This window comes from Danio rerio, chromosome 6 (genome assembly GCF_049306965.1).
Source record: "Danio rerio strain Tuebingen ecotype United States chromosome 6, GRCz12tu, whole genome shotgun sequence".
Classification (NCBI taxonomy): domain Eukaryota; kingdom Metazoa; phylum Chordata; class Actinopteri; order Cypriniformes; family Danionidae; genus Danio; species Danio rerio.
Window position 1 is genome coordinate 57410477 of NC_133181.1, and position 26571 is coordinate 57437047.

A 26571-nucleotide genomic window follows, 5' to 3' on the forward strand; every position below is an offset into this window, starting at 1 on the left:
AAAAATTCACTTAATTTTGGCATAATATATCTTAAAACAAGACAGTATGTTTTGCTTGTCTACAAAATTCTCCTTGATTATTCATTTGTTCATTTATTTACTTTCTTTTGGCTTAGTCCATGATTTATTAGGGGTTGCCACAGTGGAATGAACCACCTGTAAAATCTTTTAATCACTTTTAATCACAGAAATGGCTTTACTTACTTTTTTAAAGTCAATTATTCATTAATTCAATTCCCTTTGGCTTAATCCCAGGGGTCGCCACAGCAGAATAAATCCCCTGTAAAGTCATTTAATTGCTTCAAAATCAATAGGTTTACTCACTTTTTTAAAGTAAAGGCAATTATTTGTAAGACTTTATTTTTATGGACCCAATTGCACATTTTGTTGACTAAAAGTGGCTTTGCAAATACATGCCAATTGCTCATTTGAGTATTAGCAGACTGTGCTTAATATCTGCTGATTCTGCTCCTCCAACAGACATTTAACTGACTATAAGAAACTTTGCAAGTGCATGTCAACTTACACTAACCTTAAATCAATCCTAACCCCAACCCAACAGTCTTCTTATAATCTAGTGATAAATAGTTGGCATGTAGATGCAATGTAACTTAAATTCAACAAAGGGACCATCAAAATAAAGTGATACCCAATTATTCATTCATTCAATTTTCTTTGGCTTACTCTCTGATTTGTTAGGGGTCGCCTCAGTAGAATGAACCGCCTGTAAAGTCATTGAATCACTTTAAAAGCACTGGGTTTACTCGCTTTTTTAAAAGTAAAGTCAACTATTCATTCATTCACTTACTTTTGGCTTATGATTTATTAAGGGTCGACACAGTTGAATGAACCACCTGATCTTATGAGGAAATGTAAGTGTTTTACGTTTTGTCAGTTTACTGGCTAATTCGTACGAATTCAGACGAGTTCAGTCGTACAAAAATGTAAGATTTTAAAAAGGAGGCATGGCACCCAGCCCTAACCCCAACAGTTATTGGGTGTTGAGCAAATCGTACAAAATTGTACGAATTATATTGCACGATTTAGCCACTATATCAAAAAGCTACGAATTGCCGTGACATTGCGTTGGAATGAACCACCTGTAAAGTATTTTAATCTATTTAAAATAAATGATTTACTCACTTTTTAAAAAGTAAAGTCAATTATTTATTCAATCACTTTCATTTGGCTTAGTCCATGATTTATTAGGGGTTGCCACAGTGGAATGAACCATCTGTAAAGTCATTTAATCACTTTAAAAGAAATAGCTTTACTTACTTTTTAAGGTAAAGTCAATTATATATTAATGAAATTTTCTTTGGCTTAATCCCAGGGGTCGCCACAGCAGAAAGAATCACCTGTAAAGTCATTTAATTGCTTCAAAATCAGTGGGTTTACTCACTTTTTTTTAAAGTAAAGGCAATTATTTTGATGGTGCCGGTTGCACATTTTATTGACTAAAAGTTGCATTGCAATTACATGTCAATTACTTCTCATTTAAATATTAGTAGACTGTCTGGCTTAAAATCTGCTGATACTTCTCCTTCAACAGACATTTAACTGACTATATGAAACTTTGAAAGTACATGTCAACTTAACCTGAACTAAACCTAACCTGAACCCCAATCCTAACCCCAACCCAACAGTCTTCTTATAATCTAGTGATAATTAGTTGGCATGTAGATGCAATGTAACTTAAATTCAATAAAGGGACTATCACTAAAGGGAAATATCAAAATAAAGTGATACCCAATTATTCATTCATTCACTTTGCTTTGGCTTACTCTCTGATTTTTCAGGGGCCGCCACAGCAGAATGAACCGCCTGTAAAGTCATTCAGTCACTTTAAAAACACTGGGTTGATTCGCTTTATTAAAGTAAAGTCAGCTAATTGTGCATGCAACTTAATAATCGCAGGAGAATTATGCTTTGTGTGCATTTTTAATGCTTATTTATGCACTTAAGAAGCAACGAAAGTGACTCTCCTCCTGTTTGGTCTCAGAGAATGGGACAAACCCCAGAACCTTCCCATTGACTTTCTCAGTGCGCTCGCTGGCGTGTTGTAACATTAGCGATGACACACATGTAAAGCGAGACCTGCCCATACAGAGCTCTATCAAGGGTGTGTCTGGCCCTGCTGTCTGCACATGAGCTGTTAGTAATGCCGTCTGCAGCCCTGACATCTGATGAGTCTCCATCTTACTCATGGAGATTCTCAGCACTTCAGCTCATGGCCTCAGGGATGCACATGATCACTGCATTCTTCATATTGGTAAACAGTCTCTCAGATAAATACAGTCAAAAGTACAACTTATGCTGTCTGAGAGTGCTAGAACACTGTCCTGATGCTCAAGACTCATCATTTGTTGAGATTTAATCCTCTCTAGGCGGCCTTTATCTGAAAGGGCAGGTCACTAAACGTTCCTGCCACAACTGGATTGACGACTTAAATCAATTAAAGGAGAAAAGCTTTGCAAAGAGAAGTCACTAATAGAGAGAAAGTGTGTGTGTGTGTGTGTGTGTGTGTGTGTGTGTGTGTGTGTGTGTGTGTGTGTGTGTGTGTGTGTGTGTGTGTGCTTGTTTTTATATCCTGATGGGGACTTAAACCTGAATGCACACAGACTCATGGGGTCTGGTGTCACCAAAATTGCAGTGAAGCTCTAAATTGAGCTCAGGTACATTCTGTTTCCACTAATCATTCTTGAGATCTTTCAGCAGCTTAATTGGAGTCACCTCTGGTAAACTCATGTGATTGGACGTGATTTGAAAAGGCTACACCTGTCTATATAAAGGCTCAGGGTTGATATTGCATGTCGAAGCACAAACCAAGCATGAAGACAAAGGAATTGTCTGTAGACCTCAGAGACAGGATTGTCTCAAGGCACAACGCTGAGGAAGGTTACAGAAAAATTTCTGCTGCTCTGAAAGTTCCAATGAGCACAGCGGCCTCCATCATCCCTAAGTGAAAGATGTTTGGAACCACCAGGACTCTTCCTAGACAGGGCTGGAGCTTCCATAGAGGCAACCTAGGCGGCAGAATAGAGAGGGCGGCGTCCCCGAAACTACCCTCGCCACCCACGCCCTCATCCGCGTCTAGGGTGGCAGAATAGAGAGAGCGGTGTCCCCGAAACTATCCTCGCCACCCGCGCCCACAATTATATCCGCGTCTAGGGTGGCAGAATATAGAGAGCGGCGTCCCCGAAACTACCCGCGCCTCAGTTGTATCCGCGTCTAGCGCGGCAGAATAGAGAGGGTGGTGTCCCCTAAACTACCCTCGCCACCCGCGCCTCAGTTAGCCTATATCCGCGTCTAGGGCCGCAGAATAGATAGGGCGGCGTCCCCTAAACTACCCTCGCCACCCATGCCTCAGTTATAGCCGCGTCTAGGGTGGTAGAATAGACACCCTCAACCCCAACCCCCCCTTCAGAAGGACAACCATCTGTGCAGCAATCTACCAATTAGGCCTGTATGGTAAAGTGGCCAGACGGAAGCCACTCCCCTTCTGGAATTTGCCAAAAGGCATCTGAAGGACTTATAGACCATAAGAAACAAAATTCTCTGCTCTGATGAGACTAAAATTTAACTCTTTGGAGTGAATGCCAGGCATTATGTTTGGAGAAAACCAGGCAGCGCTCATCACCAGGCATATAGCATCCCTACCGTGAGACTGTGGGGATGTGTTTCAGCAGCAGGAACTGGAAGACTAGTCAGCAGGGAAAGATGAATGCAGCAAATTCACAACAACTCAGTGAATGTCCTTGAGTAGTCCAGCCAGAGCCCAGACCTAAATCCTATTGAACATCTCTGGAGAGATCTGAAAATGGCTGTACACCCTCGCTTCCCATTAGTTAAGGCCACTTAATACAAAGTGGGACCAAGGACTGACTTTAAAATGCGAATTGGCATGGACGGAGGGGAAGTGTCCTCACCAATATCCACCAATTACTGCAATGGTGCTGTCAATAATCAATTCAAAATAAAGTAATGCTCCTTCAACTCTTAACACATTCACTAAATCAAGTTCGCCACTAGTTCATCGTAATACTGTTAACCAAGGCTGTGCAATTATTTAAAATTCAGTTTTGATTTTGGCCTCCATGATTATGAAAAACAATAAATCCGGATAAAAATAAAAAAATTGCATCACTCACCTCCCTAAATTTCTCTACATTCATTCCTCCTCAAGGCCTGACTGCTGTAAAATCATGTAAGTTGACTTTTGCAGCATGACACGGGATTGTTATTTGTATTATTAAGTGTTTATTTTATATTATTAAGTACTTTATTCATGTTTTAAAAAGCTTGAAACAGAATTTGTGCTGTTCAGTGCATGTGCTCTATGTACAGTTGAAGTCAGAATTATTAGCCCCTCTGAATTATTAGACTTGTTTATTTTTTCCCCAATTTCTGTTTAATGGAGAGAAGATTTCTTCAACACATTTCTAAACATAATAGTTTTTATAACTCATTTCTAATAACTGATTTATTTTATCTTTGCCATGATGACAGTAAATAATATTTAATTAGATATTGTTCAAGACACTTCTATACAGCTTAAAGTGACATTAAAAGGCTTAACTAGGCTAATTAGGTTAACTAGGCAGGTTAGGGTAATTAGGCAAGTTATTGATGGTTTGTTCTGAAGACTACAAAAAAGTAAGCTTAAAGGGGCTAATAATTTTGTTCTTAAAATGGTCTTTAAAAAATTAAAAAATGCTTTTATTCTAGCCGAAATTAAACAAATAAGACTTTCTCCAGAAGAAAAATATTATCAGAGACACTGTGAAAATGTCCTTGCTCTGCTCAACATCATTTGGGAAATATTTAAAATAGAAAAGAAAAATAAAATTCAAAGAGGGGCTAATAATTCTGACTTGATGTCAAGAGCGAATCTACGCCCTTGCTAAAATGTATAGTAGAGTTTTCAACTCGTCTGATACTTGTTTTAATTTCGTTATTATAAAATAATATAATAAATAATAAAATCTAAATTTGAATCTCTATACATTCTCAAATCAAATGCTGAAATACATTAGCATTCCAGTTTACCATCCTCCAAAAAGAACATCAGCCTTATGATTTTAGTTGAATCAAATGACCTTTTAGTAATCTCAATTTACATTATTTAAACTGACGAAACTGTTAAGCTAAACTTTTCTTAACCTGATCAACGTGTTAAAATAAGTAAAATTAACATAAAAAGCATTTGTTAACATGACTTTTTCCTCATGTTATTTTTTTCTTACTATCTCTAGCTCATTATTTCGTCATTTACTCTCTAAAGGCATATTAAAGCTGCTGCTTTGTGAATAAGAACATCTCCTCGTCCTGCCCAGCTACGCCTTTTCCCGTATTGAACAGAAAACAGGCACTTGAAAGCTTGCTCCTTATTAAAAGTGACACTTTGTTCCATCATTAATGATGTGCTGGTGTTCTCGGGAGCGGGACAGGTGTTGAATGGGTTTCGCTCACTCGTCATAAGGGCGTGTGTGAGGGCTGGACCAGGTGGGTCTCTCCGTGAGTCAATCCCCGGATCAAACACACACACACACACTCAGCAGCCACACCGAGACGCAGCAACAGATACCTGGAGCTTTACGAATCGGACCTCGCCTGTCTCTGGAGCGGAGACTAAAGACGAAATGATGCCCGAACCTTTAAAATCGGCCCTGTCTCTGGGGAATATGGAGGACACGTCCCTGGCGGTGCCGTCCGACATCGAGCATAGATCCGCGCAGCAGCGGGTGCTGGAGCAGGTGCACACCATCAAGAAGAGCAAGTCCAAATACAGGAGCAAGAGCAAGAGTGTGTCCGCACTCGCCACCTCGCCCACTAGTAAGTGCACCACATCGCACAAGTCGCTTCTTATCCGGGATTTAGTCGAGTTTTTCTTTTCTTTTTCTATAATTTACTGTATTTCCACATCAGTGGTGTAGTTCTAAAAAAAGTGGTGTACTATTACACCCGACACAAATTTTTAATAAAAGTAGGCAAAGAAACGACGGAAGTCAATTTTTCCTTGATTCATTGGAAATATGCATGTTTTATAGGTTTCTTTAAACATAAATTTTAATTTATATTTTATATATATTTTAATTTATATTTAATTTAATTTTAATTTTAATTGTTTCTTTAAACATAAATTTTATTTTTAATTGTCACATTCGTGCATGCTTGTGTTGAACCAAACTGTTAGTATTCTGTCTTGTGCTGTCGCGTTTATATAGCCTAATTGTAGTCAGTTACCCTTTTAAATCGCACATTGTTACACGATTTTATGAGTAATCTTTGCCACATCGTTTTTAGTGTCAAATAGCCTACTGTATAGTGTTTTATCACTGTGGCTGCACAATTAAGACAAATGTGAAATACTGTTTTACTGGGGCGATTTTAGGATTTTCATTTTAGGGTGGATCAGGAGCAGAAAACAAAGAAAAATGTGTCACACACACACACACACACACACACACACACACACACATATATATATATATATATATATATATATATATATATATATATATATATATATATATATATATATATGTGTGTGTGTGTGTGTGTGTGTGTATATATATATGTATATAGAAAGAATTGTAAGAAATGGGCACATCTTAACAAATTAGGTTGTGAGTTTAAAAAAAAAACCCGTTTGGTATACAGTTGAAGGGGACAAGAATACACGTAAATTAAGGAACACTGAAAAAATTATTTAGAGATGATTTCTTGGATTTACTCAATTTATTTACGTTAAGCGGTTGTAAACAATGTATTTGTGTTGAGTTTAAACAAACAAATTAAGTTGAACATTATTAAATTTAATTTGTTTGTTTAAATTGAACACAATTAATTTGTTTGCAACAGTTCTGCATGCAACACTTTTTCAGTGAAGTTTAATCAGAAAAACGAGTGAGTATACAGAGAGTATACTTAATTATTTATCTTCAGAAGTAGTAATACCCAAAAAGCTCGTGGAAAAAAGTAAGCATACTGAGTATACATGCGTATAGCAAGGACTACACCACTGTTCCACATGAAACATTTGCTACAGTAAATAGGCAAACTTTTGGGTTTTTGAACTATACTATAGTAAAGTCTATTACAGTATTTACAACTTTTTTTTAATGAATGCTAATATGAATGCTACTAGTGAGTGCACCTTTGCTGTACAGGATTTAGTCGAGTTTTTCTTTTACGGCATTAGCAAAATGTTCATTTTGGATATTTCATATCCACATGAAAACATTGATGGTCCATTTGAGTATTAGTAGACTGTCTGCTTAATATCTGCTGATGCTGCTCCTTCAACAGACATTTAACTGACTATAAGAAACTTGCAAGTACATGTCAATTACCCTAACCCCAATCTAACAGTCTACTTATAATCTAATGAAACTTAGTTGGCATATAGATGCGATGTAACTTAAATTCAACAAACTGACCATCACAGTAAAACCACTGTGTTTTTGAACCATACTATAGTAAAGTGTATTATATTTTTAACACTTAATGAATGCAATAGTATACTATTAGTGAGCAGATAAACTAACAAACGCTGTAGTAGGCCTATTCATTAGTTTTTTCTATTATGTATTGTATAATATATCCTACAGTAGTTGTGTTAAAAGTTTCACTATTGTTTTATTTATTTTTATTAAGCCTATTCCGTCTATACGGTCTCAGTTATTTTGATTTTGAACACAGCAGTAAGAGTGTGTCCGCACTATCTTCCTTGCCCACTACTGAGTGTACACTTGTTATACAGGTTTTATTTGAGTTTTTCGTTTATAGGATTAGCAAAATGTGCGTTGTGGATATTATATGACCACATGGAAAAAAAGTAGCAGTAACACTATTGTGTTTTTAAACCCTGCTATAGTAAAGTGTGTTATTAAAACACTTTGTTATGAATGCTATACTATTAGTGAGCTTCTAAACTAGCAAATGCTGTAGTAGGCCTATTCTTTAGGTTTTTTTGCTGCTACGTTACACTGTTATGCATTGTATAACATATCCTACAATATTTCCCTACAGAAAACTTCACTATCGGATCATTTATTTTTATTAAGCCTTATTCCGTTTTTCTCAGTTGTTTTGATTCTATAGTAAATACTGCAGTAAGAGTGTGTACAGACTTACTTCCTTGCCCACTAGGGAGTTCACCCTTGCTATGCAGGATTTAGTCAAGTTTTTTTAACTAAAACAGGCTAGAGTAACGTTTCTTTTGAACCATAGCTATAGTAACGGTAATGTTATACGGTAGTATAACATTAACTAGTGAGTTGATAAACTGTAATAAATGCAGTATTGTTCTTTAGTTTGTGTATTGTATAATAGAGGGATGTCCAAACTCAGTTCTGGAGGGTCTGTGTCCTGCATAGCTCCAACTTCCTTCAACACACCTGCCTGGAAGTTTCTAGTGTACCTCGATAGAGCTTGATTAGCTAACTCAGGTGTGTTTAGTTGAGGTTGGAACTAAAATATGCTGGACACTGGACCTCCAGGACCGAGTTTGGACACCCCTGGTATAATATACCTTACGGGTATTTGAAAACTGTATTGGGTAATTTATATTTTTATTAGGTCTATATATATAGGCTATTGTCTCAGTTATTTCATTCTATGGGAGGAAAATCAAGAGCAAAGATAGTAAAATCCTAAAGATGTGAAATACAGTATATGTTACTTTACTATCACTAAACAGATTCTGGTGGCCGTCTAAACCAAGGAAAAATAACACAGAGAATACCCAAACAACGCATATTTACAGTAGCCACATCAGATATCGATTGTCTTACCAAGTAGTATTTCAGTCTTTTGGCAATGGCACAGTAATAAATATGGTAATAGATCGACCGTCCAAAAATAAAAATATTTTCCCCCTATAAACTGTGTACTATGATACTACCCACTTGCAAAAAATATAGTTAATACTATGAACCATGCAGTAGCAAAAGTACTTTAATCAGTATTTAGTCAGGTTTGTTAATACTATAGTTGCGAATAATACAGCAGCTATTTATTAACCAGCCATAATAAGTAGGTTGTTAAGCTGCTCTGCTGAACGATGATGGAGTATTAGTCCCCTACATTAGAACATTTTATTTTCACAAATATTATTTGAATCAGTTGACACTTGCATTAATTATGCTTGTATAGAATCGCTTTTATAAATGTGATTCGTTACAGACACAAAAATGGGATGTTTAGTCTTTGATAAACAGTTGAAGTCAGAATTACTCACCCCCCTGTTTGTTTTTTCCCCAGTTTCTGTTTAACGGAGAGGAGATTTTTCAGCACATTTCTAAACATAATAGTTTTAATAACTCATCTCTAATAACTGATTTATTTTATCTTTGTAAATAATATTTGACTAGATATTTTCAGGATACTAGTATACAGCTTAAAGTGACATTTAAAAGCTTAACTAGGTTAATTAGGTTAACTATGCAGGTTAGTTTAATTAGGCAAGTTATTGTACAACGATGGTTTGTTCTGTAGACTATTGGAAAAAAGATAGCTTACAGGGGCTAATAATTTTGACCTTAAAATGATTAAAAAAAAATAAAAACTGCTTTTATTTTTGCCGAAATAAAACAAATAAGACTTTCTCTAGAAGAAAAAATATTATCAGACATACTGTGAAAATTTCCTTGCTCTGTTAAACATAATTTGGGAAATATTAAAAAAAAAAAAAAAACAATACAAAGGGGGGATAATTCTGACTTCAACTGTATGTATAATTAATAGTGTAAAAAAGAACAAAGCAGAAAATTGGATTTTATTGACCCTTTAAAACATTAATGACTTATTAAAAAAATAAACATAAATAAAGGCTAGTTTAGAAGCCTAGAAATGGTTTATAAATTAAATTTGAATAGTTTTGTAATAAATAATAATAGTAGTATTGGCTCATTAAGTTCATCATAGTTTTAGGTTATACAGGTTTTATATTTGCATTTGTGTTTGTGAATGTTGCTTTTGTAATCATTTCTTATCTACATTATTTGTTCATTTACTTTAAGTTAATCATAATTATAGGTTTTAAATATGACGGGGCTTTAATCTCTGAGTGTTGTTTTTGTAATAATATCCTAACTGCAATATTTGCTTATTTACTATACTGTAATACCTCAGTTACAAGTTCATCATAGGCATATTATAGTTTAGATTTGACAGCTTTTTAACTTGTATTTGCATCAGGGAATGTTGTTTTTGTAAGAATATATTAATATTTGCAAATTTACTACTGTAATACCGTAGTTACAAATTCAGCATAGGCACATTATAGATATAGGTTTTAAATTTGACAGGCTTTACATTTGTATTTGTATCTGTGAATGTTGTTTTTGTAAGAAAAATCTTAACTGCATTATCCAGAGATGGGTTGCGGCTGGAAGGGCATCCGCTGCGTAAAAACTTGCTGGATAAGTTGGCGGTTCATTTCGCTGTGGCGACCCCGGATTAATAAAGGGACTAAGCTGACAAGAAAATGAATGAATGAATGAATCTCAACTGCATTACTGTACTGTATTACCTTAGTAACAAGTTCATCATAGGTGCATCATAGTTATGAGTTTTAAACTACAGATTTTTTATTTGTGGTTGTGAATGTTGTTCTTGTAATAATATCCCAACTGCATTATTTACAATTCTGTAATATCTTTGTTTATCATACGTACATCATAGTTCTAGGTTTTCGGTTTGTCTTTTAATACAGCAAATGTTCAAAATGGCCCTGAAAGCACATTGTATTTTAGATAAGTTTTGCAGAACTGCTCTAAAAACATGTTCTTCATCTGCAGGTCCAGAAGGGGACAGTGTGTTTTACGACTTCAAGTTCTCTCCTGGCACATCTCTCAGTGGACCCTCGTTCAACAGAGGAGGAAACATGACAAATGGGGTAAACCAAACGTTTATTCATTAGTTTTGTGTGTATTTGCATTCATATTTCATTAGCCCTGTTTTTTACACTGTAAAAAATGCTGGGTTCCACACAATTCCTTCATATTGTCTCAACACAAATGGATCAAGATAACTTTTTTATTTTAACAAATTTAAGTGGATTGAACATAAAATTATTAAGTTGGCCCCCCAAAAAAACAAACAAACTCAAGAATGGGTTTTCAGCTCATTTTAAATATGCAGTTTAAACATGCAGCAAAACATCTTTTTCTTTTTTGTGTACTTTCCCACAGTTGGGGTGGCTAAAACAGAATTTTGTTCATTCACAAGGCTGTACATTTCATTTGAGACGCCTATTCAAGACATCACAATAGAAACCTGTGAAATGTCAAACCACCTTTGTTAACCACATGCTCATATACATACAGTTGAAGTCAGAATTATTAGCCCCCCTTTGAATTTTTGTTGCTTTTTTAATATTTCCCATATTATGTTTAACAGAGCAAGGAAATTTTCACAGCATGTCTGATAATGTTTTTTTCTTCTGGAGAAAGTCTTATTTGTTTTATTTCGGCTAAAATAAAAGCAGTTATTAATTTTTTAAACACCATTTTAAGGACAAAATTATTAGCCCTTTAAGCTAACTTTTTTTTCGATAGTCTACAGAACAAACCATCGTTATACAATAACGCTAATTACCCTAACCTGCCTAGTTAACCTAATCAACCTAGTTAAAGCCTTTAAAACTCACTTTAAACTGTATAGAAGTGTCTTGAAAAATATCTAGTTAAATATTATTTACTGTCATCATGGCAAAGACAAAATAAGTCATTAGAAATGAGTTAATAAAACTATTATGATTAGAAATGTGTTGAAGAAATCTTCTCTCTGTTGAACAGAAATAGGGTAAAAAATAAACAGGGGTTCTAATAATTCAGGGGGGGGCTAGTAATTTATGACTTCAACTGTATATACGGTGCATCCAGAAAGTATTCACAGCGCTTCAATTTTTCCACATTTGTTTATGTTACAGCCTTATTCCAAAATGGATTAAATTCATTTATTTTCTAAAAATTCTACACTCAATACCCCATAATAACAATGTGGAAAAAAGAGTTTTTGAAATTGTTGCAAATTTATTAAAAATAAAAAACCTGAAAAATCACATGTACATCAGTATTTTCAGGCTTTGCCGTGACATGTTAAAGCACAAACCAAGCACGAAGACAAAGGAATTGTCTGTAGAAATCCGGGACAAGATTGTCTCGAGGCACAAGGCTGGGGAAGGTTACAGAAAAAAGTCTGCTGCTCTGAAAGTTTTAATGGGCACAGCGGCCTCCATCATCCATCAGTGGAAGATGTTTGGAACCACCAGGACTCTTCCTAGAGCTGGCCGGCCAATTAAGCAGAGTGATCGGGCAGAAGGGCGTTAATCAGGGAGGTGATCAATAACCTGATGGTCACTCTGTCTGAGCTCCAGCGATCTTCTGGGAGAGGAGAACCTTACAGAAGGACAACCATCTGCAGCAATCCACCAATCAGGCCTGTATGGTAGAGGGGCCAGATGGAAGCCAAATGGCATCTGAAGGACTCCCAGACCATAAGAAACTAAATGCTCTGGTCTGATGAGACTAAAATTGAGCTCTTTGGAGTGAATGCCAGGCATTATATTTGGAGAAAACCACGCAGCGCTCATCAATAGGCTAATAGCATCCCTACAGTGAAGCATGGTGGTGGCAGCATCATGCTGTGGGGATGTTTTTCAGCAGCAGGAACTGAAAGACTAGTCAGGATAGAGGGAAAGATGAATGCAGCAATGTACAGAGACATCCTGAATGAAAACCTGCTTCAGAGTGCTCTTGACCCCAGACTGGGGTGATGGTTCATCTTCCAGCAGGACAATGACCCAAAGCACACCGCCAAAATATCAATGGAGTGGCTTCACAACAACTCGGTGAATGTCCCTGAGTGGCCCAGCCAGAGCCCAGACCCAAATCCTATTGAACATCTCTGGAGAGATCTGAAAATATGCTGTACACCATCGCTTCCCGTCCAACCTAACAGAGCTTGAGAGGTACTGCAAAGAGGAATAGGCACAAGTTCCCCAAGACAGGAGCCAAAGTTTGTGGCGTCATATTCAAAAAGACTTGAGGCTGTAATCGCTGCCAAAGGTGCATTAACAAAGTATTGAGCAAAGCCTGTGAATACTGATGTACAGCTGATTTTTCCAGGTTTTTATTTTTAATAAATTTGCTACAATTTCTAAAACTCTTTTTTCACATTGTCATTATGGGGGATTGTGTGTAGAATTTTGAGGAAATAAATCAATTTAATCCATTTTGAAATAAGGCTGTAACATAAACAAATGTGGAAAAAGTGAAGCGCTATGAATACTTTCATGCTCTGTATATATATTTTTTTCAATATATTCAATGATCTCCTTATAAAAACAACAATACACAGTAAAAACGCAGAGTCCCACTCAATTCATTCATGTTGTCCAAACACAAATCTATTAAGTTGTCTTGTTTTTACAAATTTAAGTGTAATGAACATAAAACAGTTAAGTTGTCCCCAAAAACTCTCAAGAATCGTGTTGTATCAGCTTATTTTATGCAAGTAGTTTGAACAAGCAGAAAAAAATGATTTATCTTTGCTGTTTGTTAATATGCCGTTTGTCTTAAAATGAGCTGAAACAACACAATTCTTGATGTTTTTGGAGGCACAACTTAATTGTTTTATGTTCAGTCCACTTAAATATGTAAAAACAAGTGGACTTAATTGTGTGGAATTTTTTTGTACAATGCTAAACACAAGGGTGGGGAAACTATCCATCAGTGTAGGATGTCATTGTTAGCATATCTGTTTAGCCTAATAACACATTCACTGAACACTTTACTATTATACTTGCATTTAAAAAAAACCCTGACTATCCTAATTTAACGAGAAGAGTCCTTTTATTTAGCAGTTTATCCATTTTTTTTTTACCTAGTAGATGTGATATTTTTACTTGCCTACAGTTTGGGTGACTAAAACACCTTTTTGTTCATTCACATTTCATTTGAGACGCCCATTCAAGACAAGAATAGAAATATATACACACACACAAACACACACACACACACACACACACACACACACACACACAGTTGAAGTCAGAATTATTAGCCCCCCTAACTTATTAAACCGCTTGTTTATTTTTTCCCCAATTTCTGTTTAACGGAGAGAAGTTTTTTTTTTCAACACATTTCTAAACATAACAATTTTGATAACTCATTTCTAATAACTGATTTTTTTAATCTTTACAATGATGACTCTAAATAATATTTTACTTGATATTTTTCAAGACACTTCTATACAGCATAAAGTGACATTTAAAGGCTTAACTAGGGTAATTAGGTTAACTAGGCAGGTTAGGGGTATTAGGAAAGTTATTGTATAACAGTGGTTTGTTCTGTAGATTATCGAGAAAAAATATAGCTCTAAGGGGCTAACAATTTTGTCCCTAAAATGGTTCATATAAAATTCAAAACTGCTTTTGTTATAGCCGAAATAAAACAAATAAGACTTTATTATATATATATATATATATATATATATATATATATATATATATATATATATATATATATATATATATATATATATATTAAGGGTGTCACGATCCTCCAAATCCTCGATTCGATTCGATTTTCGATTACGAATAATTAATTAATTAATGACCAATTAATTATTTGTAGCCTATCGTTTAAACTACCTGACCTGGATCATCTTTGTTTTACCCATAAACAAATCATACAGTAAATGAATAAAGGCAAGATACACACATAATTACCACCTGTCAATCACTTTTTCTGCGGGACTCGTGAATAGGCAGTGATCTGTGTCGTTATAATGGCGTCGGTAAAAAAGACGCACAACCAACAGGAACCAGCCAACAGTATCTGAGGTGTTCGCTAAAATGACTTAGTACAAGTGAGTGAAAGATTGAAGCAGTCCTCTGACTGCCTGAACCCGCTGTCTCGAGCGCATGGCTGTGTGTGTGCGTCTGTGTCTGTGTGTGTGTGTGTGTGTGTGTGTGTGTGTCTGTGTGGTCACGTGATGTGCATTTCCAGAGGTAGTAAGGAAGGAGGGCTGCTCAGAAATGCTACACGCCACTGTGGATGTCAAATCGTTGTCGTTCTAAAATGCCATTTAAAAACAAAGACAGTGTAAACAGGGCCTGAGTGTGTACTTTTCGCGAGAGGATTTGCAACGGGGGCGGGCGGAGGATCGCGATGCTGGTGTTGTCTATCGGACGAACCGTACGTAATACGTACATAGCAGAGCTTGCAAAACTTTGTTTTTTTTTTGTCGACAACACGAACGTTGTCAACATAACTCACTGGAAATCCAAAATGCTTACACACCGGCGACTTCATTGAAAGAGGAGAGGGTTTAAGTTCTGTCGACGGGTCTCCTGCAGTTTAACAAGCACTTCAACAAGCCTGTTTTTTCCCGCTTGGCAAGCAAAGCTGACATGACATAGGGGCGTGGCAGCCTCGACGATTCTATTTTTTGATTTGATAATCGAAATTGAGCATAAATTTCAACCGATTTCGATAAAAAAAAAAAAAAAAATATATATATATATATATATATATATATATATATATATATATCAATATTTTCAATGATATTCTTATAAAAACTTCAATACACTGTAAAATTGTAGTGTTTCGCTCAATTCGTTCATGTTGCCCAAACACAAGTTTATTAAGTTGTCTTGTTTGTACAAATTTAAGTGGACTGAACATAAAACAGTTAAGCTTTCCCCCAACACTCTCAAGAATTGTGTTGCATTAGCTCATTTTATAAGTAGCTTAAACAAGCATCAAATGCAACAAGCATCAATGTTTGATGTTTGTTTAAACTACGTATTTAAAATGAGCTGAAACAACACAATTCTTGATGTTTTTGGAGCTACAACGTAATTGTTTTATGTTCAGTCCACTTAAATTTGTAAAAACAAGTGAACTCAATTGTGTGGAACTCAGCATTTTGCACAATGCAATTCACAAGGGTGGAGAAACTATCCATCAGTGTAGGATGTCATTGTTAGCATATCTGTTTAGCCTAATAACACATTCACTGAACACTTTACTATTACAGTCGCATAAAAATAAACCCTGAATATTCTAATTTAGCGAGTCAAGTGCTTTAATTTAGCTTTTTTTTTACACTTTTATTTACCCAGTAAAAGTGTAAAAGGCATAATGAAGGCATTCTTCTCCTTGACTTTTCATGACTCACCGTGGTGTTGTATTACCAAGCGACCTTCTTTCTAGGTTTTCTGCCAAAGCTTCTTTACATTTGGGTGTATCCGCAGGAATCCTAACACCGTCTGTGTTTTAAATGCCTTGTTTGGCTTCAGTCGAGTGTGTAATCTACCTGCATTATGTCACCTATTTTTTATGTTGTGCATAAAACAGTTTTGACATCCTGCGATGGATCTAAAACAGCTCTGCATTTTGAATAATGGACAGAAATGCTGGTTTACAAAGTAATCAGGTTTTTTTTTTTTATCATTTGCACACTGTTGCTTCATAGATCTACAGTGCTTCGATTGTGTTTTAATCCATGGACATGCCCATATAGGCATTCTTTTGGCCAACAGTCTTGTTCAGGCAAAACGGTGGCATGGATTAAATTGAAACGTTGGTTTCAGAGCTGTTTTCAGATTGTAATTATAAGATTAGGAGTGAAAAAAGCTTTTAAGCAGAATCTTGATACCACTGCAGCACTATAATAGTGAGTTAGTAAATATTTATGCCTCAAATACAAAACGATGGCATCACTTTGACAAGAATTGGTTCCCACTTTATATTAGATGGCCTTAAATACTATGTACTTGCATCAAAAACTAAATACAGTGTACTTACTTTGTTCACAATGTATCGCAGAACACTTGAGGTGGGATATGGGTGGGGTTAGAGACAGGTTTTAATGGTATGCATAGGTTTAAGATTGGGTTAAGATGTAGGGGATGTCAACAGTGTAATTAAAGGTGTAATTACAGGTATTTTCACTCGCTATTTTCAAGAAACGACTAAAAACTCAACTATTTAGTCTCCACTTCACTTCCTAATCTGCAATTGCCTCTCTGGATATCACACTAACTGTACTCAAAAATAAATAAATAAATAAATAAAAATTTAAAATTAAAAAAAAAAAAAATTACTAATACTTTCCTTCTTAGACTTTACAGACCTGAAACTTGCCTACAGCACTTATTCATTGTTGCTCTTATAGTTGTGTAAATTGCTTCCTTGTCCTCATCTGTAAGTCACTTTGGATAAAAGCGTCTGCTAAATGACTAAATGTAAATGTAAATTTTAATCATAAGTACAATAAAAAAAACCGTATTATACAAAGGTACATTTATAACAAATGTTTAATTTCAGTTTAAATAATACTAGTTAAGGCCACTTATTTTAAAGTAGGACCAAGGATTGACTTTAAGATGTAAAGGAAAGTAGAATTGTAAGCTTCCGCAGTCTGATAGTGTTTGGTATAATTTCATTAAAATCTACATTTTTATTTTCTATCCATTGTCAAATACTTAAAAATGTCAGATTCCCATTCAGCAGATTGTAAATCAGAATTCTGTCTTATTTTTAGTTGAATCAAATGAACTTTAGTCATCTCAATTTACATAAATCAAACTGACTAAAAATAATAAGCTCAACTTTGTTTAACTAAAACAAATTTAGCCGAAACCTGATTAACTTGTTAAAGTAAGTTTAGGTAACAAAAATAATTTGTTGACATGACTTTTTTCATGTTGTTTTTTGTACAGTGTAGACTTTTTAGCATGCATTTAGTTGTGAATTAATCTTTTACACACTCTAAGAAATGCTGGGTTATTGAAAGCCCAGTTTATTTTAAGGTTATTTACAAATTGGGTATAATATGGACTAACCCAAACATTGGGTTAAATTTGGTCCTATTCATTTAAATTAAAAAAATCCAGCAGCTGGATTAGTCGTTGTTACCTCCAAAATTGAGTTGAAATAACCTGTCATTTTTAGAGTACATTTTCACAATTTTTTGCATTGTTTTCCTTTTTAAAAAATAAAAATAAAAATCAGCCTTCTTTTACATTTGTAATTTTTTGCACCCTTTTGTCTTTTTAATTTCATTTTTTTTGCATATAATATTTTCTGCATTTCTTTTTTAAAATATCAATTATGATTTCACCTTGAGAGCTTGCATGAAGATCTGTCTTTAAAATGTGTAGTTGCACACACTCTTAAACATGTGCAATCTGCTAAAAAATGCTGGGTTCCACACAATCGATTTGTGTTGGCACAACATGAAGGACTTAAGCTCACTTATTTTAATTTATTTATTTATTTTTTATTTTTTTACAAATGTAAGTAGCTTGAACATAAATCAATTAAGTTGTCCCCTCCAAGAAAGTTAAGAATTGTGTTGTTTCAGCTCATTTTAAATAAGTAGTTTGAACAAACAGCAAAGTTTTTTTTTTTTTTTTTAGGTGAAGCACTAATTAAAATGCACAGTTCAGCATTTAAATGTAAATAGCAAATTTGATTTGTGTCTTTGCATTAATTATTAAGTTGTTTTTTAGTATATTATTGTAGTATTTACATTTTTAAATAATAATCACCCATATAAACATGACACTGTATAAAAAAAATCAGACTTTCTTTTACATTTTTCATTTTATGCACTTTTTTCTTTTAATTTCTTAGCATATCGTTTTTTTCCTTTATTATTTTCTGCATTTAATTTTAAAATATCAATTGTTATTTCACCTTGCATGAAGATCTGTTGTTAAAACGTGCACAATTGATAGCACAAGAGTTAAAATGCACTATTCAGCATTTAAATGTATTCAGCATTTGCTGTTTACTTTCTTTGCATTAATTCTGTCATCGTTTTTAATAAATCACTTGCATTTCTAAGTGCATTATTTACATTTTTTTTTTAAACAATTCATCTTAACCATAATCATCAAGTGTAGCATGACATCTCCTTGTCAATCTGAGTGAATACCTAACTAATCATTTGTGTCTCCAGGCCATGCAAAGACAAAACATCTTGCGCAAGTCCACCAACTCCCGCAGCTCCAGTGGACAGCAAGTAAACAGCAACTCCGGCAGATTCGATCGCTCCATCTACGGATTTCAAGGCTCTGTCTCCACCCAGCAGAAGACCAGTAACCAGCTCTACAACAAATCCACCCGCAGCGCTCCAGACCTGGGCTTCCAACCCACCACCAACGGCATGAGCAGCACGGGTCAACGCAGCCAAACCAGCCGGCAGACCTTCCAGAGGTGGGAGAAAGGCAGTCAGATGCCCTCCTCCAGTTACAGTAACGGCACCACCCTTGTCCGAATGTCAAACAGCAATCAGGTTAACGCCGTCAGCAGACGCCCATCCTCCCTGCAGTCCAATGGAGAGTCCAGAATGTCCATGATCAGGTCTGGACAGGCCAAAGATTTTTCTGGGTGAGTCATTTCTAGATCGCTGGTTCGAGTCCTGGCTGGGCCACTTGGCATTTCTGTGTGGAGTTTGCATGTTCTTTCAGTGTTGGTGTGGGTTTCCTCCGGGTGCTACACATGCACTTTAGGTCCCCCAAAAATTAAGGTTGTTCATTCATTCATTCATTTTCGGCTTGGTCCCTATGTTAATCTGGGGTCACCACAGCGGAATGAACCCCCAACTTATCCAGCATATGTTTTACACAGCGGGTGCTCTTCCAGCTGCAACCCATCACTGGAAAACACCCAATGTTGTTAATTTTTGTGATTTCCTTGAAGGAAAACTGGTGCCAAATGATCATTAACAGAATAAATAGGTTGTTCAGTTTGATTTAAAGAGCCCCTATTATGGGTTTTTGAGAATGACCTTCCATGTAGCGTGTAACAGCTCAAAGTGAAGTGAAATATCCAGCTAAAGCTTAAGTCTGAAAGAGGACAGTATTTTAAGGGTCATGTCACCCCCCACTTTCGGTTCAGGTCTACCCCAGAGTTTTTTCAAAAGATGCATCATAATGGGCGTGGAGCTCCGCGATCAGAGGGCAGGAGTAGGTGCGGGCAGCAGGGGAGAAGGAGGGGAGCCAACAACTGTCGTCAGTCGGCTCACAAAATGAGACGGAAACCTGAAGGAGACGCATGATTTTATAGTTTACAAAGTTAAAATGCAAAGAAATAAACAGTAGTTTAACGCCCTGCTACAATTGTTATTCGTAATTACATATACACATAACCACAATTTAAATCATTATAAAGATAACCGTGTTCATAGAAACACTATAAATGAGGACTTCTCCCTCAATCCCTTAGTCTGAATCATAGGTCTGAATGCAGACTCAGTGCAGCAGCTCTTTTGCCCTGTCTATTTTGACCATTAGCCCTGTTGGTAATCTACATGATTTAGGCAAACACAGCAGCACGGCGATGTGTCTAAATGTAAACGAACTCTTGATAAAAGACAAAGTCCGCCATTCTCCAATTCTCATACTGCTCTCCCGACAAAAAAGCTTGCTGCACACAGACAGCTTTGCTGTATCAGCCCTGACAGCATCGCGGGGAAAACATGCAACAAACCCTGTGGATCATGAAAACAAACACATACGACCCTTCATGAATGGCTAAATACTGTGTGCCGTGGGTCCGTGTCTCACAGCTTGGCACTGGCAGGTCTGTGTTGCCTTCGGAAAACACGTGCAGTCATGAATAATTAAGAAGCCGGCTCTTCTCATAGGATAAGAAAACTCCGCTATAAATAATAACAGCGCCGGATTGGGACTCCTTTTCAGCCCTGGAGTTTCAAGCAGACTGGCCCACCTCAGGTCATGACTGACTATATTAAAATAACGTCATTTCCAATTCAGTTTCTAATCACACTATCACTCCTTTTTCAAGAAAACAGCTGCTTTAGAACTTCAAATGTTCAACAACCTTACAGTTTTACATGTCTTATAAATAAAAATGAAAAAAAAAAGGATTACTCAGGTGAGGATCGAACACGGATCGATGACATTAAAACGCAATGTGCTGACCACTGGACCACAATGGCGCTATTATGCTTGTGTGGCCGGAATGATAGTTAGATCATTATTACCCTGCAGGCTGCATTTTGCTCATGGGGCTGTGGGACAATAAATGAGAAGAGCGGAGCTGCGGCAAAATAATGAATAAAAAGAGTGAGGCTATGGTAAAATAAATAAATAAATGAAAAAAAAGTGCGACTGCTGAGAGTGCAAGCAGCTAGAAACACCGGCCCTCGCGGCCAAAAAACGGACCGGCCCACCGGGAGCTCTCCTGGTCCTCTCTGTTAGCCAATCCGGGCCTGAATAATAATGAGAAACCAACTAGTCATCTTTGCACTTGCAGTTTTGCGCTAAGTCGCCGATTTTGATCCGCCCCAAAAATCATTTTAAACCCGGAAGCTGAAATTAGCTGTCAAAAGCTCAAAACTATTCAGTTTTCCCCACAGTTAAAGCTAACAGGTGCTAACATTGTCTTAACTCATGCTCAACACACACAAATCTGTTAAAATCTAAAAAATAATAATAATCAAGGGTTTCGTGAACCCTTCAAATGATTGATTCATTTATAAAAGAGTCGACTCCTAGTACTTCAAAGAAATCATCTTGATAACGAGTCTAACGAGGGTTTAGCCGTGATGTGAATACGAAACTTAAGCTCCAATCAGTTGTTGTGTGCACAAACCCGTTAACATTTAAACCTGTGGCCCCACCCACTAACACAGACCAAAGAAAAAGAGGCTACACACACACTGTAGCAGACACCGGTTGAATTAACGCTGTCCTCAGCTGGATATTATTGGAAGTGTGAGGGGGAAAGTTAGTGTTTCTCTACCCAAAGATGAGGCTGTGAAGAGTCAGTGGTTGAGGTTTAATTTTGCAAAAATACCTCAGCATTATAGCCCAGCCTTGTGCTGTTTGAGTGCTTCTGAAATCTACAAGCTAACAACGGGGGATTCTTAGGCAGTTTGTTAAAGGAAGGATCAGAAAAGACTATTGATGTAAGGGACTATGTCAGTACAAGGATCAGTGGATCATGGATCAGTTTCTTCCTCCATTACACAAGTGAAAGTGCGATTAAAATGGCTGCCTCCTTGTTTTCTTCAGCTTGTGAATTATGTATTTAATTGTGTTTTGTTACTTGTAACTTGTGGTTCGAAGTGAGGAAACTGAATAATACTCAGGGCCGGAGCAAGCTGAACAGTTTATTTTGATTCATTTAATCGAGCCCTTTTACCACAATGAGCCAGGCAGGCTTTCCAAACATAATATTTTCAGCTCTGAAATCGCACGTCATGTGGGCAATTTACTTTGGAAACTTTGTTGGGAAGTACTGGGTTGCAGCTGGAAGGGCATCCACTGTTTACAACATGAGCTGGAATAGTCGGTGGTTCATTCCGCTGTGGTGATCCCTGATAAATAAGGGAATAAGCCAAAGGAAAATGATTGAATGAATATAAAGTAAAATATAATTATATATATATATATATATATATATATATATATATATATATATATATATATATAATATAACAATATGATTAATAATAACATGATTACTCTGATCATGCTTGTAATAGTTAAAAAAAAAAATCTCATTTTTATTTCTTTACAGTTTTTATGGTAGGAATAAAAAAAAACATCCAGGATGTTGTTATTGTAGAATTTTCAGCAGCCTGACACAAAGAGGAGCATTATTGTATAAGACTGAAGGGCTTTATTCTGTCCTGGATGCACTTTATCTGTCTTATTACCAGTGGTGGAAAGAGTACTGAAAAATCTTACTCAAGTAAAAGTAACATCACTTGCCTAAAAATGTAGTGCAAGTAGAGTAGAAGTATCTGTTGTAAATATTACTCAAAGTGTGAGTAAAAAGACCTTTCAAAAGTGCTCAAGAGTAGCGAGTATTACACTCTTTACTTGACTACGTTTACATGGACATCAGTAATCGATACTGTAGTTTGATTAACGTTATTGCGTCACCACGCTATCCACATTTCTATCCACATGTAATTTTGGATGTTTAATTTTACATTTTTTGACTTTAATTGCTGTTCGGTAGTTTCACTTTCATGCAGGAACATTTCATTCATGCCCACATGACAAACTGGGGTATTGAGGTATTGAATGTGTGTATGAATTAAGCACTTGTGGAAGACTATTGTTTGAAAGGAATTTGATATCGCATGCCAAATGGGAGAAAAAAAAAACCTCCACATTTTAAAGTGTATCTGTCTGTGGTCCTTTGCTAACTAACTTGGTGCAGAGTGCAGAGAATAGTGTCAAATCCATCTGTGTATGAAATATCCTGTTGCAAAATGCAGCGAAAAGTTCTACATGACTAATAATAGTTTGATTAAGGCGTTTACATGTCTGTACTGCATTTTTTGTAATGCAACTACAACTCCAAATGGAGATAAGCAACAATTTTAAAAATCCACACTTGAGGGATCATGCTCTAAAACTTTAATATACAAAAGCTGATGCATTTACAGGTAATTTACATGTGTTTAGACATTCTGTCGTTCATTTAGCTATTAGCTAGTCTCACGGTTCGGTTCAGTTACGATTATTATGCCATCGAATCGGTTCAATGCGATATTTCGGTGCATCATGGTGCACTGACGATGCTTTTCATAAAAAGTTTTATATTTTCTTCACAGCAGCAATTCTTGTATTAAAATGCATGAATATATTAATATTTATATACTATTAATATTGTCATTTAATAAAAAGTCAGATATATAAACTGTACCTTTAAACAACACAAGCATTTATAGCAAATAATAAGAACAAATATAAATATCCCGCTCGCTTTCTGATCCTTGTCTAGTTCTCTTACACCCCTTTAATTGGTCACACCCTCAACAAAAATGGCTGCAATTGGCTCTTGCACGCTGGGCTCTTCACAGATGAGTGATACTGATAAGCGACAGGCGGCCGCAGTGACCACAGCTGATCTATGATAGACACGGTGGGGAAAACTCTGCAGACTTGCGCTCGTGTCTGAATGAAGAAATAAACGCATTTATTCATTAGGTATGGCAGCTAAAATCCAACGTCTGATAGATGTCACCCTCACAACATGAAGCTCCCACATCATTAGATGTTGATATTTGGTTGTCTTTAGGTTGCCTTGAAAAGTAACCAAAACGGAACATCTGTTCGACGTTTTACACTGACATCGTTGTCCTGACGTTAAGTTCTAACGTCAACCCTATTTTTAGTCCCAATCAAAACGCAAGGACTCATGACGTTGGGGTACATCGTCAGTATAACATCATGTTGAAGTCCTGTGCCTGCTGGGTGTTTAAAGCCATTTGCATCATTATACAGAAAACATTCACCATCTTCTCATCAGTGACATGCATCTAAACAGTCTCTGGGTCATTGTGTGTGATGATTTTGGACATCTTCTTAGTCACTTAAAATGTTTCCAAACTGCTTTGATTAGACAGGAATCACAGGACTGATTTTTCTAATCCCCATAAACAAGAAATCATAAAGTAGTGGAGTAAAAGTACAGATACTGCACTAAAAACACACTCAAGGAGGTGTAAAAGTACACATCTTTAAAACTACTTAGTAAATTACAGATCATGAGAATAACTGCTCAATTACAGTAGTTCGAGTATTTGTAATTTGTTACTTTACACCACTGCTTATTGCACAGCTACTTGCCACAAGACTAGTGGTTTTGATGTGCTGAATGGATTAACGATCCCTCATGTGTCTGCAGGATGACCCTAGAGAAGCCGGTGTCTGATATGACCATGCGGGATGCTGTTGATTGTCTGTCCAGTACAGATGAAAACGTTCAGCTGTGTGGAGCGTCTTACATCCAGCACAGTACATTCAATGATGACAAGGCCAAGCAGGAGGTCTGGACACTTACAACTGCATCAATACACCACATATGTTAGACAATTATACACGTTTATACACACAAACACAGTTCATTGAACATGCACTATATACTATATATCTGAAGGTTTACCATGTTTATATATATATATATATATATATATATATATATATATATATATATATATATATATATATATATATATATATATATATATATATATACTGTATATTAACTTTAACTGTTAAAATATATTAGTTACTAGTTAATTAGTTAAAGTTATTTGTAACTACACTCGCCGGCCACTTTATTAGGTACCCACTGCTTGTTACCGCAAATTTTAATCAGCCAATCACATGGCAGCAACTCAATGCATTTAGGCATGTAGACAACGTCAAGACGATGGGGAAGAAAGGTGATTTAAGTGACTTTGAACGTGGCATGGTTGTTGGTGCCAGACGGGCTGGTTTGAGTATTTCAGAAACTGCTGATCTACTGGGGGTTTCACGCACAACCATCTCTAGGGTTTACAGAGAATGGTCCGAAAAAGAAAATATCAAGTGAGCGGCAGTTCTGTGGCCACAAATGCCTTGCTGATGCCAGAGGTCAGAGGAGAATGGCCAGACTGGTTCCAGCTGATAGAAAGGCAACAGTAACTTAAATAAGCACTCGTTACAACCGAGGTCTGCAGAAGAGCATCTCTGAATGCTCAACATCTCCTACCTTGAGGCAGATGGGCTACAGCAGCAGAACTGCTGATGCTACAATTCATACAGGCTCACCAAAATTGGACTATAGAAGACTGGAGAAACGTTGCCTGGTCTGATGAGTCTCTTTTTCTGCTACAACATTCGGATGGTCGGGTCAGAATTTGCCGTCAACAACATGAAAGCATGGATCCATCCTGCCTTGTATCAATAGTTCAGGCTGATGGTGGTGGTGTAATGGTGTGGGGGAGATTTTCTTGGCACACTTTGGGCTCATTAGTACCAACTGAGCATCGTGTCAATGCTACAGCCTACCTAAGTATTGTTGCTGACCATGTCCATCCCTTTATGACCACAGTGTACCCATCTTCTTATGGCTACTTCCAGCAGGATAACACACCATGTCATAAAACGTGAATCATCTCAGACTGGTTTCTTTAACATGACAATGAGTTCACTGTACTCAAATGGCCTCCACAGTCACCAGGACTCAATCCAATAGAGCACCTTTGGGATGTGGTGGAACGGGAGATTTGCATCATGGATGTGCAGCTGAAAAATCTGCAGCAACTGCGTGATACTGTCAAGTCAATATGGAGCAAAATCTCTGAGGAATATTTCCAGTACTTTGTTGAATCTATGCCACGAAGGATTAAGGCAGTTCTAAAGGCAAAGGGGGGTCCAACCCGGTACTAGTAAGGTGTACCTAATAAAGTGGCCGTTATGATAATTAATAACCTTAACTGTTCTGAATTTAATTGTAATGCAATAATGTGCAACAATAACTATTGTGAAAAGTGCTATACAAGTAAACTTGCGTTGAATTGAGTTTATTCTTTTGACATTATTCACAGAAGAGCAGGCGCTGCCATGGGGCAAAGTCTAGAAGGGATACAGCTGCAGATACTCACATCAATATAGCATCATTTGCAACAATAATTCATATTTATACATTACTGTGAGGGTTGCTTTAGGGGTGGCATTATTAAAAACAATTTAATGAATCATTTAATGAATGATATGAATAATACTCTGCA

At 36.4% G+C, this 26571-nt stretch overlaps 1 protein-coding gene across 1 annotated transcript in view; it reads left to right on the plus strand.

The window, feature by feature from the left end:
• The first annotated feature begins 5542 nt into the window (after positions 1 to 5542).
• pkp1b (plakophilin 1b) overlaps positions 5543 to 26571 on the plus strand; it is a 42928-nt gene continuing 21899 nt past the window's right edge. The window contains exons 1-4 of the mRNA XM_001338263.8: positions 5543 to 5835; positions 10806 to 10903; positions 18988 to 19418; positions 24702 to 24843. Of these exons, the coding sequence (XP_001338299.2) occupies positions 5643 to 5835; positions 10806 to 10903; positions 18988 to 19418; positions 24702 to 24843 (864 nt within the window). The 5' untranslated portion in view covers positions 5543 to 5642. The remainder of the gene's footprint in view (positions 5836 to 10805; positions 10904 to 18987; positions 19419 to 24701; positions 24844 to 26571) is intronic.